This window comes from Podarcis gaigeae (genome assembly GCF_964106915.1).
Source record: "Podarcis gaigeae genome assembly, chromosome: 16".
In the NCBI taxonomy this organism is placed as follows: Eukaryota; Metazoa; Chordata; class Lepidosauria; order Squamata; family Lacertidae; genus Podarcis; species Podarcis gaigeae.
This window is the reverse complement of record NC_139693.1, coordinates 15,400,789-15,419,699: the sequence shown is the minus strand read 5'-3', so window position 1 is coordinate 15,419,699 and position 18,911 is coordinate 15,400,789. Positions and strand designations below refer to the sequence as shown.

At 51.8% G+C, this 18,911-nt stretch overlaps 1 protein-coding gene across 34 annotated transcripts in view; it reads right to left on the bottom strand.

Moving 5' to 3' along the window:
• NRXN2 (neurexin 2) overlaps positions 1 to 18,911 on the bottom strand; it is a 345,498-nt gene that overhangs the window by 118,065 nt on the left and 208,522 nt on the right. The window contains exon 1 of one of the 34 annotated variants that reach the window (XM_083716406.1): positions 10,353 to 11,159. The exons of 31 other annotated variants lie outside the window; for them this stretch is intronic. In XM_083716406.1, coding sequence (XP_083572532.1) covers positions 10,353 to 10,563 — 211 coding nt within the window. In that variant the 5' untranslated portion in view covers positions 10,564 to 11,159. Of the gene's footprint in view, positions 1 to 10,352; positions 11,160 to 18,911 lie in introns of those variants that run through there. 2 more of the 34 variants (XM_083716407.1, XM_083716405.1) reach the window with 2 other exon arrangements.

Below are 18,911 nucleotides of genomic sequence, written 5' to 3'. Positions count from 1 at the left end.
ATGCAAATAGAGCTGCCTGTCCCTCCACCTGGCACCCCAGAGGTGAGGCAGAATCAGTACCTCCCCAGAGAGAAAGGCCTTCTCCAAAATGCCAGGGTTAGGCAAGAGGCCCCACCCTTCCTGTTCACCTGCCGCCCACACCAGACCTTCAAGAAAAGCAAGAGTACCTCTGGGCACATGCAAATGCATTTTCTATCCTGCGCACCTGGATTTAAGAAGTAGGGATTCTAGGGCACAAAGCATGGACTCTTGAATCCTAATTCCTCTGTCTTTTAAAAAGAAATTGGCTACACTTACACACGGGAAGCTCAAATTCTGGCCCCTGATGCCAGAGCACCATCACCTCCAAAGTAAAGGAGGCCAGAGTGTCTAAACATAGCCAGCCCACCACATCCAGAGTTTCCAGGTGAGACAAACTGGCTGCCATAGAAGCTTCAATGCAGAGAAGCCTCTCTTTAAGAAAGCAAATTAACCACTGTTTATTTCCCCACAGAAATCCCCTCTGTGGGTGGATCCCAGCACAAACAGAAACACGCACACACAAATTTCTACTCCTGCAGGAATTCCTTCACCAGAGAAAACATGGCTGTCTCCAGCAAGTAAGCTCTTTACAATGAACCATATTTCCTCCGCAGAAAGCCAGGAACCGCTCCTGAATAAAGACGTATTATGCATATTCCAGCCAGGCTGGTCACTTCTCGCCCCCACAAAGAAAAGAGGATTGCAACACTCCCTCCTTTCCTCCATGAGGCCAGCCTTGAATTCAAAAGTGCCAGGCGTAGGATATCCCTTGCACGGCACACAGCCCCAAACCCACTTTTCACTGTTTGGGGCTGCCCTCCCTCCCAAACTGAGTTGTGCACTTGGGGTTCCAAGTATGGGAGCAAAGTATTGGAGGCAGTGTTAGAAACTTATATATATATATAAGCTAGGCACCAAATGGCTCCTTAAACCAGGGTTGCAGTCGCTGAAACAGAATGCCTAGTTGCAATTTTGGGGCCAGATGGCTTGAAAGTCATATTTTTCAACATGAATTTTGCTCCTGAAATTCATTCTGATTGTACAGATTAAATAGAATTCTACAGATGTGTTGCTAATGTGTGACAACAGTCAAGATCCAAGGATCCCCAAGCATGCACCTCCAGATGGTGGAGATGTCTGGCGCCATCTTGGCGCCCAGGCACTTCACTTGATCACAAGTAGCCAATAGCTTAGCTGCAAAATGCGCCTGGTGGAAACAATCCTGGGAGGTAATTTAGGCAGAGAGAGAAAGAGAAACTAGCCCAACCTCACTCACCGAGTGAGTGTCAAGGACTTCTTGAACCTGGCCTGACACCCCAGTGATGACATCCTAGCACCGGCTCTCTCACCTGGCTAGAGGGAGGGAGAGGGCTAGTCACCCCTTCAGCCTCCTCCTAAATCATGCCAACCAACTGAGGCTGCTGCAACTTCCCCACCTGTCAAACCCAGGCGGGAATCAAGTGCTCCTGTCCCACTCGGCTCAATGGCCAGTTGTGTTCTCTTAGCCTGACCTACTTGACAGGGTTTGTGTGACTTTATTTTTAAAGCAGGGCAGGGCAGAGACCCACCTGAAGCTCCCTGGAGAAAAGGCAGGATGCAATTGTCATATGTTAATGGAACAATGATGACTCTACCCCTGCCCTCCTGCTTTCTCCTGTTTTTTTTGTTTTGTTTCTTTTGGTGGGGATTTTTTTTGGGGGGGGGCCTCCAAGGGGACTCTCTGGTTCTTTGGCCACTGAGCATGCTCAGTCCTCATTCAGTTTTTTCCAGTTCTTCCCATCACCATGAAAACCACACAGGCCGCGCGAAATGTTTTTCAGCAAATCTTACCCCGCAACACACCAAATGATCTCTTCCCGTCTTGGCCATGGGGTGTGTGTGCTCATTTGACCCCGTAAGGATTGGTTGGATAGGAATAAGATGGGGAGAGTGAAATGGGTGGTCAGGGTGACACCCCCCCACTCTACCCAAGGCACCAACAAAAGCCATCTAGGGCTCAGGTGGCATCTTCAGCTCAGAAGCCATGTATCATGCCACCCTCACACACTTGTAGGCAAGACCCTACGTAACCCCAAAGGGCCACCACAGCCTGACACTTTTTGTAACACTCAGTGTCCATTGCTAAGCACTCCTTCTCCAGAAGTTCCCAAGGATGCTGGATGGGAACCATTCAGGAAGGCCTGAGCAGCTGGATTCTGAGAAAGAGGCGTAGCTCCGCAACAGCATTCATTCTCTGCATGCTAAAGCCCCAGGTTAAGTCCCTTCTGGCAGCATCTCCAGCTGGTCCTGAGAGCATCCCCTGCCTGAGAACATGGAGAGCTGCTGCTGCTGCCAGTCAGTGTTGAACTGCAAGAGAGCTTCCTGTCTTCCCAGAGGGTAGGAATGAGCAGCTGGGCTGGGAGCTTTGTCCAGGCTGTGCGTCGCTCAGCAGTGGCTTTTCTGGTGGTGGTGGCAGGCAAGGGGCAGCAGCTTTGCCCCAGACATTAACCCCCTCCCTGCTTGGAGAATGGCTGCTGTGGGGAGCAGTAATTAATTAACAAAGCCATCTGTGTGCGAGACTCATAATTCCCGGGCCTGCCGTAACCCGGAGCAGGACACCCCATAAATAGTGGCAGCGTAATAAACGTGGGGCCCAAACAGGGGTTGCCTCGATTACCATATTAAACTGCAGGCGGGAGTAATAATTAATGGCTGGGTAATGCCATAAATTGAAGGAGGGAGGAACTAATGGAGGGATGAGAGTGAGGAACTCATCAAACCCAGAGATGCTGTTTTTGAAGAGCCGGATCTCCCAGGCAGGAGGCTCACCCCTAAACTACCCCTCTCCTGACAAGCTGGATGTCCGCCTGACTTCCCAGGTGGGTCAAGATCAGAACTCTGAAGTGTGTGTGTGCGCGCACACACACACACACTTCAAGCCTGCCCTTGTTGTCCTAGCATCTGCAACACACACACACAGGCCTACAGATCCTGCCATTTCAGCACATACCTGCTCACTGCAGGGCGGACAGAGCTACAGGCAGCAAATGACAGATGGTTGGGCAGACCAGGGATGGGGGTGGGCCTTCCTCTGCAGGGGGGCTGGGAGGGGCAGAGATGAGTGCAATGGAATGGGTGGTGGGTGGTTAAGTTGTGGGGAGAGGAGGGGAGATGGGTGGGCAAAGGCAGTCGGGGAAGCAGAAGGTTGTTGTTAGAGTGGCCTAATTCCTTGTTCTCTCCCCCCCCCCCTCCGGTTTTTGGGGCATTTGGTGCCTCATGAATAATCAACAGCTCAGGATGAATCATCAGCTCGCAGGGCCACACTTGTGAGCACAGCAAGAAGAACATCGACTCTCTCCTGCTTCCCCCTCTCTATCACACACAGACAGCTACTTCCCACCACAAAAGCTGGCAGGAACTGGAAGGTCTCGGCACAATCTGCCCACTCCCCAAGCACGCGTTAAGCTGAGCAGCAAACTGGTACGAACCAGGAGCAGGGTGGAGCAGGAGAGGCCACCCCCAACCAAAAACGATAGCCCACCAACATCTCCTTCCCTGTCTCTCTCAAATACACACACACACACTGAATACCTGCAAAGGCTGGAAGACCCAGCTGGAAGGCTCAACCACAGTGACTCACCCTCCCCATGCCTCAGTTTCTCCCCTTCCCAAAATGCAAGTGTAGACAGCCTACTGGGTAGAGTTGCTGTGAGGGCGAAGCTTACAGCTCCAGCTCTGACATGGTACTACAGAGGGGAACAGACAGCACCATGGACAGCGCCTGTCTGCAGTGCTGAGAACAGCTCCTCCAGCCTGTTGGGCTGCCTTGCTCAGGGTTCCCTGATCTGTCAGGACCTCTACTTAGCTGGAGGGGCTTTCCTGGCTCAAGACAGAGCTGCAGGCAAGGCCTCCAGCAAGGAAATGAGTCAGGAGATGCTGTCCTCCCCTCTGTAGAAAACCTAGCAGGCACAAAGAGCAGGAAATGTGGGGTCTGGATTAAGAAGCCCCAGCTGGAAGAGGACCCCAAACCTACAGAGCAGCTGCCAACATGTGCCACCCTGCCGGCCCGTGCGTGTGTTTGTGGTTTTGCTTCCACATACTCTCCAAAGAACCCAAGAAAGAAAATACTTCCGGGAATTTTGCAGAATGTTTGGTGCATGTTATGATCTTTACCTTGCCCCATCCCATAACACCCATTTTACAGATGGGGGAGCTGAGGTTATGAGGCTAGACCCTGGGCTGATTTCCATTCTGAGCCCACTCTGTTGTTCTGCACTGAGAGTGGAATCTCAAAGCAGCCCCTTAAAGAAACACAGAAAAGATGAAGTTCAAAAAAGAAAAGAAAAAATGCAGCTACAATATGTAGTGAAATTTTAGGCTGGCAAAAACTTAAGAACAGAAGCTGCCAATCCATGAGTGTCTGTTTGCTCCTGTTTTGTAGATGCAGTTATCTGTACAGTGGATGCGCAGGTTGCGAACGTCTGTGCACGTGCGGGTTGCGATTCGGGGCTTCTGTGCATGCGCAAAGCGCAATTTTAGCATTTCTGCCATGCAAGATTGCCAAAACCCGGAAATAACCTGTTCCAGTACTTCCAGGTTTCGGCAGTCCGTAACACAAAAAAACGCAACCTGAAGCGGCTGTAACCCGAGGTATGACTGTCTTTGCTCCCTTTTCTTTGAAACAAATTTTAACTTCTAAAGCTCTGTACTGCCCACTCTGTTTGGCAGCAGCAGCTCTCCAGGCTTTCGACACACAGTAGGCTTTCCTATCATCAGCTATCCAATTCTTCTAACAGAAGTTGCTCATGGAGATTAAACCCAGGGCTATCTGTGTGCAAAACCATTTCCTACCACTGAGTTAGGATCCCTCCCCAAAACCCAACTGAACAGGTGGCCAAGGGCCAAACTCAGACACTTATCTGTGCATGCTTAACTCTCCCATTGAAAGGAAGCAGGCCCCAGGAAGGTATGACTCTGGCTAGATCATGAACACAGGTACCTGATGGATTCCAAAGGTCATCCCAGCCCACTGTTTATAGGTGCATGAGGAGGCAAGGCAAAAGCGAGACAGCAGAACTCAACCCTCCCTTGAAGACAGTGTTAGAAACTTAGGTATATAAGCTAAGTGCCAAATGGCACCCTAAACCTGGGTTATAGTATCCACCTCTACATAGCTCCATCTTTATTTCAGACATCATGATATATCAATATTTCGCAATATTTAGCTGGCGATATACAGTGGTATCTTGGATTAAGAACTTAATTCGTTCTGGAGATCCGTTCTTAACCTGAAACTGTTCTTAACCTGAAGCACCACTTTAGCTAATGGGGCCTCCTGCGGCTGCTGCTCCGCCACTGCACAATTTCTGTTCTCATCCTGAAGCAAAGTTCTTAACCCGAGGTACTATTTCTGGGTTAGTGGAGTCTGTAACCTGAAGCGTCTGTAACCTGAAGCGTCTGTAACCCGAGGTACCACTGTATTGCAATGTTGAAAACCAGTTATCGCCCAGTCCTAGTTGCCACAATGGAATGTCTATTACTAGATGAGCCTAGAGTTCCTTCTGTGATCTCAAGTACACTGCTTGACTGTAGCTTACTCTTACAACAATTCACTTTTTCCAGTATGCAAGAAGGAGAAACACACACGAGGGGGGGGGGGGAATGGCAAGAGACTAAGGCAGAAGCATTCAAACTGTGGTTGCCAACCGGGCACCCAGAAATCTCCACGTAGTCGCAACTGGATCACGTAAAGTAAATCGTGCCTGGCTAGTTTTGACCACTGCTTGAAGTCCCTACTTGGCAGCTAAGCAGAATAATCAATGCGGGGCCCAAAGGTGCTACTACTAGAAACCCTGGTGGGGAAGCAGGCTCTGCTCTCCAGAACACAAAGCTCCAGGCCGCTGGAGCCTTTGCAGTAACTCTAAAGGAGCACCTTGCCTCAAGCCCAGAAGGCAGGGAGCCTGTATAAAGGCTGTTGGTGGGAACCTGCTCCAAGGGCCTCAGCTCCATCAGGGTAAGTGACCCTGCCAAGGTTGGTGGCTAGGGTGAAACTGCCATGAGAACTCTCTCCGTAAAAATGTTTTTAAATGGTTCTGTGGGATTGGAACAGAGGCTCATCCAGCCCAGAATCCTGCCTCTGACAGTGGTCAGCCTGATACCTCTGGAAGCTGAGCTGACCGATAGGGAAGAAAAACAAAGGCCTTCCTATGCCTGGCACCTGGGGTTCAGAGGAGACTATGCCCAAACAGGGTGTCTCACCTCTGTCTAAGCAGTCTCAAATGGATCTGCTCCCCAAAAAACTCATGTAGCCCTTCTAAAAGGCCATGACAGGTTTTCCATTGGAGACCACCCCTCAGTTACTTCCTAAACTTTCCCCTCCTGAAATCCACAAGCTAGACAGAAGTGCTAGTTCATGGGAAACATCTTAGACATGGGGAGCAATATACAGCATTGGACATGGGAAGGTGGCCTAATACTAGCCCCCCACAACCCTTAACTCCCATCCACTCTAATCAGTGTGGCCATCTTTGCTGAGGCTGATAGCTGTAGGCCAAGCTGACCTGGAGGGCGCCATGTTGGAGAAGGCTGAGATCTAACTAATAAAAATCTCCATCCTTTCAAAGAATTGAATGTAAGACCAAATAAAAGGGTCCCCAAGAGCCCCTCGCTGTCCTCAAGCCTGATTTCTAACACAGTAGGCTCAGATGTGCTGGGGCAATGAAGCCTCTTCCCATGAACTCATGTGTCTGGGCTCCTTGCTGCAGCCTACTTGGGCCAGTGTTATGCTTTGCACACTGACAAGAACACACCAGGGATTAATGCAAGACAAAGGTCAGAGGCAAAACTAATTTTTCTATGCCAGGGCTCAATCCTAGAAGGCGCAAAGAAAAATGAACTATTCACTTTTTTTTGCAACAGCAACTCAAAGCGACTTAGAATATTTTAAGGCAAAAAGCAGAGAACCCCCACCTAAAGACCTGTCCTCATGTTGCCACCCTATGGACCTCCTATGGAGGGGGCACAAGAATAAGGATCTCAGATGATGATCACAGGTCGGTTCATATGGGGAGAGGTGGTCCTTGAGGTGTTTGGGTCCTGAGCTGCATAAGGCTTTATAGATAAAGACCAGCATTTTGAATTGTGTATGGGAACAAAAACGTGCAAATTGTCCACTCAGTCATGAAGCTGACTTGGTGAACTTAGGCCAGTGATTCTCATAGGATTTGTTGTGAGGATAAAATGCCAAGGTATGGCAGGGCCACTGAAGGATGCCTTCAGTTTCTCGGAGACAGGAAATTGGCCGGATGCAGCAGGCTCCTCTGATGTACTTAAAGGGTAAAGCAATAATAATAATAAATTCACCAGCCAGCTCTTACATATCCAAAATGAAAAGGCACAGAATGTATTTCCAGGAAAATTTGAGCCCTGACCATTCACTTTTCAGAAGTTAAAAAAATTGAAATGGAACTGATAAGCTGATGGTCTGCAAGATCTTTTGATCTGTCCCATTGCCACCCACCCTTCCCCTTCATGTCAACTTGGAAGAGAAGCCAACAGTCCACACCAACAAGACCTGGCTATTCTTTATTATACCTTGACCTAACATGAAAGCCAATCCATAGCCCACCACCCACCCACCCACCCACCCAGTCACATCCTGCAACATCAGTGGCACAAAACGGCTCTCAAGCAATGCACAACACAAACACACAGCAATCTGCTTTGCTGCACACACCCAACAAAATACAACACATGTCATGTGCATCATGACAACCTGATGTACCCCAAACTTCGTACATTGTGCCCAACATCAACCACACACCAACACCCACAAAGCAAAATCCGGGGGGGGGGGGGAATTCACATTAATGAAACTGCAATTTTGACAGGGATATTCAAAAGGAAGAGGCGACGTCATGGCACAATTCCCAGTTATTGACAAGCAGGGCCACAAAATCTCAGCAGCCATGTGAGGTTTTTATTATTAAGTTCTGGCCTCCCCGCCCCCCCCCCAAGAAAGCCATTCTTGGCAGGTTCTGCTATCAGTGACTCTAAAGCAGCAAATGTTCCAGGAAGAGAACATCCCCATGTTTGGAACAGCTGCTTTTGACTTTACTGTGCTTTTGGAGTTATTTGTAAAGGATTCCAAAATTCTGATGGGAGCCGAAATAATTTGGGAGGAGCGTGGGTGGAGGGGAGAATACAGATGTATAAAATCCATAGGGGTAGCGGTTTTAAATCTGCTGCACAAAGAGCAACAGGGAGTTTTATGGCTCAATAAGGCAGGCTGTTGTTTTTGTCAAACTACCATCCAAGCATCATGAAATCAAGAGACAACCCCACTCCATCTCTTCAGCATGATAAATTCAGGGTAAACAGGTCTGCATCACATCCCCAGATTCCACCAGCACCAGGTCTAAAAGTTCAAGACTCGGGGCCAGTGGCTGGTGAAGAAGCCTTAAGAGTTGCAAATGTCGCTCCTGGCGCCACAAGGATCCTCAGTTTGGAAAGTTCACCCACATCACAGCCAGTCACTTCCTGCTGCCTGGAATTCCTTTGAAAGGCTGAGGGGTGAGACATGGCTTACAGCATGTCAGAAAGTCTGGTCCCCGTTTCCCTGGACCCAGGATCACCTTTTACTATTTAGCCTTCTCACACTATTTAATGTGAACAGGAAGCCTCTTGTTCCCAGTGTTTGTGAACAATATGTGAATGCTTATAATACGTGAGCAAAGAACCACACCAAGATGTTTCACATACCTGCACAACACAACCAGCAGCAGAAACGCACTACAGACATGCCCTGCTAAGAACACACACAAAGGCCAACACCTGAATGAGGCACACAAGTGGCAGGCGACACGCTTAACCTTCTGCTGTGAGCAGGCATGCCAACGCCATCCCCCCAGCTGGTTCAGGGATCACAGGACTGGATGCTTTATGCCAACATACGTGGACAACGTCCTCTTTGTAGACCCTCACATGCCATTAGCATGCCAGGCACAAAGAACCCACCCTGGCAAGCCCCTCGGGTGTCCCACAAGCTGCCCAAGAGGGCATCTGGGTGCCCCCACAGGTGACTGAACCTCTCCCCTCCCATGCATACAGAGAGCACTTAAGGCCAAATACCCACAGAGGACCAACATCTAGTGCACCTGCCACCCCATTTGCCTCCCCACAGAAATTCAGCCCCAGGTTTCCTTTGCCTCCCTTTAAACACAGAATCCATCCCTGCCCCTACAAGGGAGGCCCTTGAAGTTCACAGGAGAGCTGAGGAGGGATGGGTTATAAACTGGAACCAACCCACAAAAGAGATTAAGAGAAGCTGACCCAGGTGAGTCAACACTAAAGGGGGGGGCAACCTTCCCCCCCCAATCGTGTCATTGTGTATTTGTTGTGAGGGGAGCAACTGAGCACCAATCAGGTTGCTGTGGCGGCCTGGCTATTACATAATGCCAGGGAGGGAGGGAGGGGAGAGTTACCTACTTCAGCCCAGGTAGGGAGAGAGAGGAAGCCAAGCACAGCTACATCCTCCCCTTCAACATACACATTTTACAATAAATATATAAATATATATATACCGTGCATATATATAGAGGGAGAAGTGAGGGAGTTCAAGCTTGCTTGGAAACCTTACTCCAGACCTCAGATGCAAAAAGGGGATGGGGAAGAGTGCAAGCTGGACAAACAGCTCAAGTCAAAGGGAAAAGCACTCAGCACATGCCTCTGAACTACCTCTTCCTGCCAGCCGGCATCTGCCTGGGCTGTCATATTTCACCTGCACTATCTGGGGCTGAGCTTTGAAGGGAGGTTCTGGGTTGTACCTGGATACAGATCAAGTCCAGCCACCAGGTGAGCAGAGTTGTGCACCCCCTCCCTCCCCCAGCAAGGAGGCCAGAAGGAAGGAGGCGAAGAAACCAAAGCCTTAGCCCGAGCCCCGGGAGAGAGAAGGCTTCTGCTCCAATAATCCCCACGCCCTGTCCCAGCAGAAACGGGCCCCCTCGCAGCCCTTCAACCCACCCAGCCCACTTGGAGCTGGCTGCCAGATTGCTGAGGGCCGGAGGCCTCCTGGGTCCCAATCCTCGGGCTTGATTCACATTTCCCCGACGGAATGAGAAGCAGAGCCCCGGTGAGAGGGCGAGGCGCTTGGCCACCATCGCGGCGAGAGAGGGATGGAACAAGCCTTTGGCCACTGATCGCCCGCCCCGTCTGGAAAGCAAATGGGCCCAAGATCGCGCGCGCGGAAAGGGCCCCCAGGGGCGCCTCCCCGAGTGTCCACCAGCCGCCCCATCTCCCCCTGCCTCAACATGGCTGCACCTAGGCTGCGAGCGAACCTTTCCCCGGGGACTTACCGTGCCCGCCGCGGGTGAGGAAGGGCGTGCGGTTGATGGCGATGGGCACGGTGCCGTGCTTGTTGTGGAAGTGGTGCACGTGGTGCGTGGTGCTCAGGCTGGAGGAGACGCGCGCCGCCCCCGCGGGCCCGGCCACGGCCGCCAGCACCAGCAGCAGCGCGGCGCCGGACGCCACCACGTCGGAGCCCCTTCGCGGCCCGGGGGGCGCCATCCGGCCCACCGCCGCCGCCGCCCCGACTAGGGCGCTCCGCTTAAATCCTCGGTGCGGCGGCGGCGGCGGCAGCAGCGGGAGCGGCGTCCATGCCACCCCGCCGACGGTCCCCGCCCGCCCCGACGACAGAGCGGGAGGCAGGGAGGGGTCGGGATCCGGGCGGGGGGCAAACAGCACAAGGAAATTCCGCGGGGCGTGTGGCGGTGGGGGGGGGGGATGAACCCCCCAAGTCGGCGAAGGGAAACTCCGCGCTCCCACAACGGGGGCGAGGGCGGCTCCAGGCAGCTCCGGCTGTCGGCGGCGGCGAGCAATTCCAGCGGGGAGACGAAGAAGGCCGGGCTGGGCTCCCTCGACGGGGCGGGACGCCCCCTCCTCCCCTGCTCACGGACGCCCCCCCGGCCCGGCAGCCATCAGGAGGTGCAGCGGCGGCATCCCGGCGGGGGCAGCGAAGGGCCGGGGGCCCCCCCGGGAGGAAAAGGAGGAGGAGGAGGAGGAGGCGCCGCTGGCGGGAAAAGAGGCACCATCCAGGGCGGGGGAGGGGGCGAGAGATTTACCGGGGGGAGGGAAAAGAAAGAGGGTGGGGGGGAACAGGCAGGAGGGAAAGCGGGGCTATGGGTCGGGGGCGGGCATCGTGGCGCGGGGGGTGGAAAAGCGAGGAAAAATGAACCCGGGAAGGAGGAGGGGGGGCGGCTAGGCAGGCGGCAGCGGCAAAACCCAGCAATCCGGGGCGGGAGGGCTGTAATCCTTGCGGGGGGGGGTCTCCGAGCGGCGCCTCAACCGAAGCGATGCGATCCGTCCCTTCCCTGGCTCCAAAAAACACCAAGCCCCCCAAGCCCCCGTTCCTCGGCTCCGCGGCGCGTCTCTGCTGCAGAGCGGAGGGAAGGCTGGGAGGGGGGAGGGAGGGAGGAGGGAGGGGCGGAGGAAGCGCCCAATCGCCGGCCAGGGAGCCCCCGCCCCGAAAGGGAAACAAATGCGCGCGCGCGCCCCCTCCCTCCTCTCGGCGTGCATATTTCGGCACCGGCGTCCCCCCCCCCAAGATATAAAGGACGGGGGGGGGGGAGAGAGAGAGAGAGGAAGAGAAAGGAAAAGACCGTCGGCTAGCTGCTCCCTCCCCCTGTAGGCAGGGGCGGCGCCCCCCCCCCGCCAAACCCGCACAAAAACAGCAACACGAATTCTTCCCTCCACCGCTCCCCACCCTGTCGGCAGCCACCTTTGGAGGCGCCCGACCTCCTCGCCCCAGCGCGTCGAAGCGCTCCAGCAAAGGATAGCGCGCAGGGCGCGCAGCGAGGATGGATCGGAAGGTTCGCACCGGGAAGCGGCGGCAGTAGCGCTGTTAACCTCTTCCCTGCCAGTGGTCGGAAGAGGCGATCCTTCCGCGAATAATTTAGCCCAGATGGTCCTTTAAATGGTATAAAAGCGTGGAGGGGACCCCCGAGTGGGGAAAAGCTAAGCTGAACCACGCACGCGAGACCCCAGCCAATCCACCCCGCTTCTTTGCAGCCCAGAGCTGTCCCCACACACTCCGTGCGGGGGGGGGGAGGGTACCCTGCTAGAGCCCCCACGCCCCGCCAGGCCATCGCCGGCTTAGAAACTCGCGTGTCCGGGAATCGTCTCCGTTTCCAAGCCAGCCGGCGGGGAAGCTTGGGAGACCCGGAAGGGAGCGGGAGGCGGTATAATTGGTCCCAGGCGCAGAAGAATGAATGCCCCTCCTGACCAAAACCTGCGTGAAAGCTGGTGGCCTGGTGGAGAAGCCCCTGCCTCCTTGGTCTCAGGCGTGGGAAGGAAGAAGCCACTCTGCACATGCTCATGTAACTCTTGCGTTTGGGAAAGGGCACTCTGCCTATGATTCCAGCAGGGTTGCACCCTAAAGAAAGGGCTGGGCAGGGGTGAGCTGACTCACAGTAATCCTTGCCAACCAGAACAACTCTTGCATCCCTATGGGTGGCTTATTCAGTCTACACACTCCACACCTGGCTTTCACTACCTCTGACCTGTCAAGTGTGGTCACATAAGGTGGCCTAGCAGGGTTCTTATTAACCTGGTTTTTGTCCCTGCCCAGCATTCAGGGGGACAGGGACGCACAATAGTTGCCAAGACCCTGGCAAACTTCAGCATCTTGTTCTCACGGTAGTCGGTCTCAGCCAAGTGCCCATTACTGGAAGCCAGCAAGCTGGATAGCTCAGTTGGCTAGAGCATGGTGCTGATAGCGCCAAGGTTGCAGGTTTGATCCCTATAATGGACAGCTCCATATTCCGGCATTGCAGAGGGTTGGGCTGGATGATGCTCAGGGTCCCTTCCAACCCTTCTAAGTCAGCCTTCTAAGCAGGTCCTGAGCACCCGAGCAGCACTGACTCTTCCTGGGATTCTGAGCAACATGCATTGAGAGCCCAGGCTCCTTCCTTACAGGCCCTCTCATGTGTAAGATTAGCAAAGGGGGTTTCTTGAGAACTCTACCACCCTCTGAAGTTTGCCAGGTTTGCCTGTTTGCCTGTGCAAGGACATTCTCTGGGCACCAGGTTGTGAAATTCCTTCATTGTGTAGTTTTTGTCATGGACTGAAGATAAACCTCTTAATCCAGGCCCTTGAAATGGATATACCATACTTTTCCGTGTATAATAGGTTTGTTTTTTTACTTTAAACTAAGGTTAAAAATATGGGGGTGTCTTATACACGGATAGTGCATATGTCAACTTTCTAAATTTGGGGTCCCCAAAAGTAGGGGGCATACATGGGGGCATCTTATACATGGAAAAATACGGTATTTTGGTACTTACTCGACTTTACTGTTTTAAACTACTGTACGCTGGTATGTGATCTGGTGGTAAAGGGTTGGTAAGCAATAAATGACTAACAACAATTGTTGCCAGCAGAGCCCTTGTGCTATATAGGGTCGGAATACACATCTCGGATGAGGCCAGAGAGGAATCCCAGCTCCCACCCACCCAAAATGCTGTTCTTAACTTCAACCCTGCCTGCCTGGAAAATTGCCTCTCCCTGCTTCTGAACCTGTGGGGTCACTCTGTGATGAAGAAAAGACATTTTGCAAATGCCCAGAGGTATTTTTAAAGCACATTTCAGCCTTACACACAAATTGGGCTATGCCTTAGTTCATATTCAGCCCTGCCCACATTAGGGAGAAAGTTCCAGCAACTCCTGACATGCAGAGAATAGAAAGTCTACCGAGAGGAGAGGAAATCTAGGGCTGGAATGAAAAAGATGGAGCAGGGAAAGAGCAGGGTCAGGGAACAAGAAAAGGGAAGGAAGAAGTGTAATTTCTAGGACTGGGCCCCCTAGAACTTCTTCTGATTGCTTCAACTGTTTCTGGTCAATGAACTTTTGGGGACTGGGGGAGGATAAATATGGGGAAATAAATTTAAGAGGAGTAGTAGGGACGCAGGTGGCGCTGTGGGTTAAACCACAGAGCCTAGGACTTGCCGATCAGAAGGTTGGCGGTTCGAATCCCTACAATGGGGTGAGCTCCCATTGCTCGGTCCCAGCTCCTGCCAACCTAGCAGTTCGAAAGCACGTCAAAGTGCAAGTAGATAAATAGGCACCGCTCCGGCGGGAAGGTAAACGGCGTTTCCGTGCGCTGCCCTGGTTCGCCAGAAGCAGCTTAGTCATGCTGGCCACATGACCCAGAAGCTTGTACGCTGGCTCCCTCGGCCAATAAAGCGAGATGAGCGCGTTACCTTTACTAATAGTACCACTATGGGAAGTAACAGAATCATTCTATTCTGCCTTGGTCGGACCATACCTGGAATACTGTGTCCAGTTCTGGGTGCAACCATTTAAGAAGAATATTGACAAATTGGAATGTGTGCAGAGGAGGGCCAAGATGATCAAGGGTCTGGAAAGCGAGCCTTATGAGGAACAGTTGAGGGAGCTTGGTATGTTTAGCCTTGGAAAAAGGAGACTGAGAGGAGATATAACAGCCATCTTCAAATATCTAAAGGACTGTCACATGGAAGAGGGAGCAAGTTTCCTTTCTCCTGCTCTGGAGGGTGGGGATTGATCCAGTGGCTTCAAGTTACAAGAAAGGAGATTCTGACTCAACATCAGGATGAACTTTGTGACAGTAAGAGCTGTTTGACAGTGGAACAGACTCCCTTGGGAGGTGATGGACTCTCCTTCTCTTGGAAGTTTTTAAGCAGAGGTTGGATGTCCATCTGTCGTGGATGCTTTAGTTAAGATTCCTGCATTGAAGGGGGTTGTACTAGATGGCCCTTGGGGTCCCTTCCAAGTAATTCTATTACTTCCTTTAGAGATGATTTGGGGTTGGGGTCATGACTGGGGTAATTGAAAGAGAGATGAATGGATCTGGAGCAGAATCTCTTTGGAAATTAACAGAAAAGGGGGAATAAACAAATAAAAGAGGAACTGATTTTGGAGTGATCCAGGGGTGGAGTGATCCGGGGGTGGGGGGGGGGTGTGCACTGAAAAATTCATCTGTGGATATTTGGATGGGGAATGAGTTGGTGTGCCTACTGTGACATTTACATTCTACATTTGCATCTATACATATAAATTAGCATAAGCAAATTTTAGCCTATGAGCCCAATGCGTTGAATCTTTTGACTATCTAACAAGGCCTCTGTAGGGGAGGTCTGCCATATGGCACCACCACCATTCTATTCTGGCACTGATTTGATTTCTGCACCAGAAATCATGTACCTGAAGCCACTTTGAGCCACCACTAATCTGCAAAACTGTTGCACCTCTGAGCTCAGGAGGGGCAATGCTTGTTTTGCTGTTATATCTCTCATGCACACCTGCCAGGCCTTGCATGAATACAGAGCATTCACCCCACAACCCATGGCTGGCACAACTGGGTGTGGGAAGGCTGGAAGTTGCAATTGGCAGCCTGTATCTGCCGAGACACCTCTGACCCACCTCAAAGGGCCACTCTCTGCAGTAGGACTGAATCTGAAAAATTACTGGTGTGCTCTTGCCTCTGTTTGCTTCTGTAGGCAGGGGGAGAGGCTTGGGAAAGCCCCCTGGAGCAGCAGTCACAGCTTGGTGGATCTGCTCAGGTCCTGGGAGCGAAGCCATTGCTGTGACTGGCCATTGTACCAACCCAAACAGATCTGCACAAAAGAGGCTCTTTCGCCTCCAGGTTTGCTTGCTCTCCTGCAAAGGACCTGAAGTTCAGATGAAGTGGGTCTTGGATTTCCCAGAGAGTGGCAGGTAGGGGCAGCCATTTCCCCTGTGGGGCCTTCCCAGGAGTAACCCTCGTCTCTTTTCACAGCCTAGCCTTGGGATTTCTGCCTCCCTTTGCATTCAGCAAATCCAGAAGTGGAGGGGGGCTGGAGAAAGGGATGCCTGGCAGTTCTGGGATGGACATTCTCCCTAATGGCTCTGCCTCTGAGCTCACTTTCCCTTGGGGCTGTAAATCTCCCTCCATGAGCTCATACAGTATGATGTCATTGGCACAAGTGTGCAGGGAAGGGAGCCAAAGGGAGAGAGGGTATCTGTATGAGGGTCGTGGCCATAAAACACCATTTCCCATCCTGCCCTACACACCAGGATGCTGAGCAAGTCCTGTATGTCTCTGAGCACATGCAAAACCTCTCATCACTGCTAGCCAGAGCTTGCTCTCCAGAACTTAGGGATCAGAGGTCAAGCTTTTCAGACCTGGCGGCAAAAGCCTTTCAGCTTAAGCACCTCCTTCATTTCTTCCTTCTGAGAACTAAGAGCCCAAGTCAGGATCCCTTGGTTCTTGGCAGTTTGGGGAATGAATCAGGATTTGGAAGGGGGGAGGCGGGGGCGGGGGCTCTTTCCTATCTCTCCCTGATGCCTTCCTCTCTCCCAATCACACACTCACCCCCCAGTACCATGCAATGTTTGGAAGATGCAGCACCAAAGCCTGGATTGCAACCTGTTTGTGAGCTATAAATACAAGCGGGTGGGAGACCGATGGAATGACAGACTGGGTGGGTGTCTGTGTGGGGGCGAGGAAGGAGCTAAAGTGGAAACCAGCTAAAAGGAGAAAACCACCTCCTAGCAGCAGCCAAAGCTCAGGCGGCAATGGCAAAGAGGACTAATTTTGGCACAGGCCTCTTTTCTGCCAAAGATCTCTGGGCAGGTGTGTGTGTGGGGGGGGGTCCCTAACACATCACCTTTTGTGAGCCCTGGCCCATGGGTGGATCTCCTGGGGAGGGTGCGTGCACCATAGTTCTGAGCATAGGTATTGCAGTCAGGTTTCAGGTTCAATCCCTGGTACCTCCACCAATTATTTTTTTAAACCCCAAAAATAGATGATAGAAAAGACCTTTCTCTGCCTGATGATAGAAAAGACCTTTCTCTGCCTGGAGAGCAGATGTCAGCCAGAGCAGGCAACGCTGGTCTAGACTGCGGCACAAAACCATTTTTTCTATTCCTGCCACATTTTGTTGGGGACCACAGGCCAGTGGTGGGCAGTTTGTCCCCTTTTCTTTCCCCACTCCCTCATTTCCCTCCTAAGCACTCATACAAACTACCCCCCTGAGCCACTGGATGCTTCTCCTCCTGCACAGATGAACAAAGAGTTTGAGCTAGTTGGAAGCAGCTTCTCATATTCCAGGTTACTGATCAGTGTGGAAAGGTTGTGCTCCTGGGCACGTGGAAGAGGACCCATATGAGCTGACCTCCAACCCCTTCATGCAAATCCCCGAGTGCTTCTTGCCCATCTCTCCTTCATTTGAGCAGTTTAGGTTGCTTTCCTCCCTTTTCCACCTCCCTCCTCCAAATCTCTCTTTGTGTAAGTGGGGTTGGGGGTGGATCTTTACTAGTTTAGGAATATGTTATAACTGCCCTTGATGAGACTCAACTACCCTACATGAACAGGTCACTCACTGTCTCCTGGCTTCAGTTCTACTGTCTGCAAAACTGGGTAGGAACACCTTTTCCCTCTTGGTGTGGTTGCAAAACCATCAAAATACTCTGCACATGTGAAAGGCTAAGGCCCCTGTCCTCAAACTACACTTAAAGAGGTACAATACCACTTTAAACAGTCATGGCTTCCCTTAAAGGTTCCTAGGAAATGTAGATTGTTACGGGTGCTGAGAATTGCTAGGAGACCCCTGCTCCCCTTCCAGAGTGGTTTAATAATGCATTCCTCTTCTCGGGGAATTCTGGGAACTGTAGTCCTGTGAGGGGAATAGGGGTCTCCTAGCAATCTGTTCTGCCTCCATGGGCCATGGAGGATATACTCTGCCCCTGTGGTCAGAGGCAGCAATGCTTCCGAATGCCAGTTGCTGGAGGGGAGAATGTGCTTGTGCCCGGGTCCTGTTTGTAGGTTTCCCATAGTGGGCATCTGGTTGGCCATCTGGTCGGCAAGAACAGGATGATGGGCTAGATGGGCCCCTTTGGCCTGGACCAGCCTCAGGTCACTTCTTCTAATATTCTTCTATTCTAATAGCCCTGTGTGAATGCAGGAGCTGCTGTTTGTAGGAGCACCAAAACACAGGAGTGTGAGTTACTCCCTGACGAAGTAGCTCCTCCTCCCTGCACTGCCTGCCTGTGACTGGGTTTGTTTTTACCCCTGGCTGCTCAAAGAGCTCAGAGGCAGGTCACTTTCAGGCTTGGGCAGGGAGTCTTCTTTGTTTTTTAATAGAACCCCCAGAACCACCAAAAGTAGCCAGGTGTGAGATAATGTCTTGGGAATGGGAATACTTAAAATTCCACATGGTTGGGCTGGGCACAACTCAACTAAGCATTTCTTCTCAGCACTAGAACTGAGTTTACAACGCTTCAACACAAAAACCCATTCCTAATCACTACCACCCAGTTTTGCTTCAGCAGCCTGATTTTTGTGGGGTGTTTTCGTTAAACAATTGAGAGTCAGAAGCTGCCTTATGCAGAGTCTCAGAACGATGGTCCATCTAGCTCAATATTGACTACACTGACGGGCAGCAGCTCTCCAGGGTTTCAGATAGAGGATATTCTCAGTCCTACCTGGAGATTCCAGTGCAGACTGAACCTGAGTACTTCACCCATAAGCTATGGCTCTTCTACTCCACCCCCTCCATGCAAAAAGAAAGAAATAAAAGAAAAGATAATTCAGACAACTGCCTTCTCCCATAGTTGATCTAGATCTCTCTGAAATGTGTTCAGCCGTATATGAGGACAAGGTGGAAGAAGTTGTGGGGGGCGTTGAAAAAGGTGATGGGAAGTGTTTGGGCAGAGTTCTTTGGAGGAAATGGCTTAGCAGGGAGAAGAGGCTACATCTCAAAACCTCTGCTGTGCTGTTGTGGAAGAGGATGAGGAAGGCAACTACAACAGAAGGGGGTGAAAGGGTTTTGGTTTTTTTTTATGCTGAGCTGAAATTAGAAGAACAGAGTTGTCAACTAGCAGGGGGCGGGGTGTGTGTG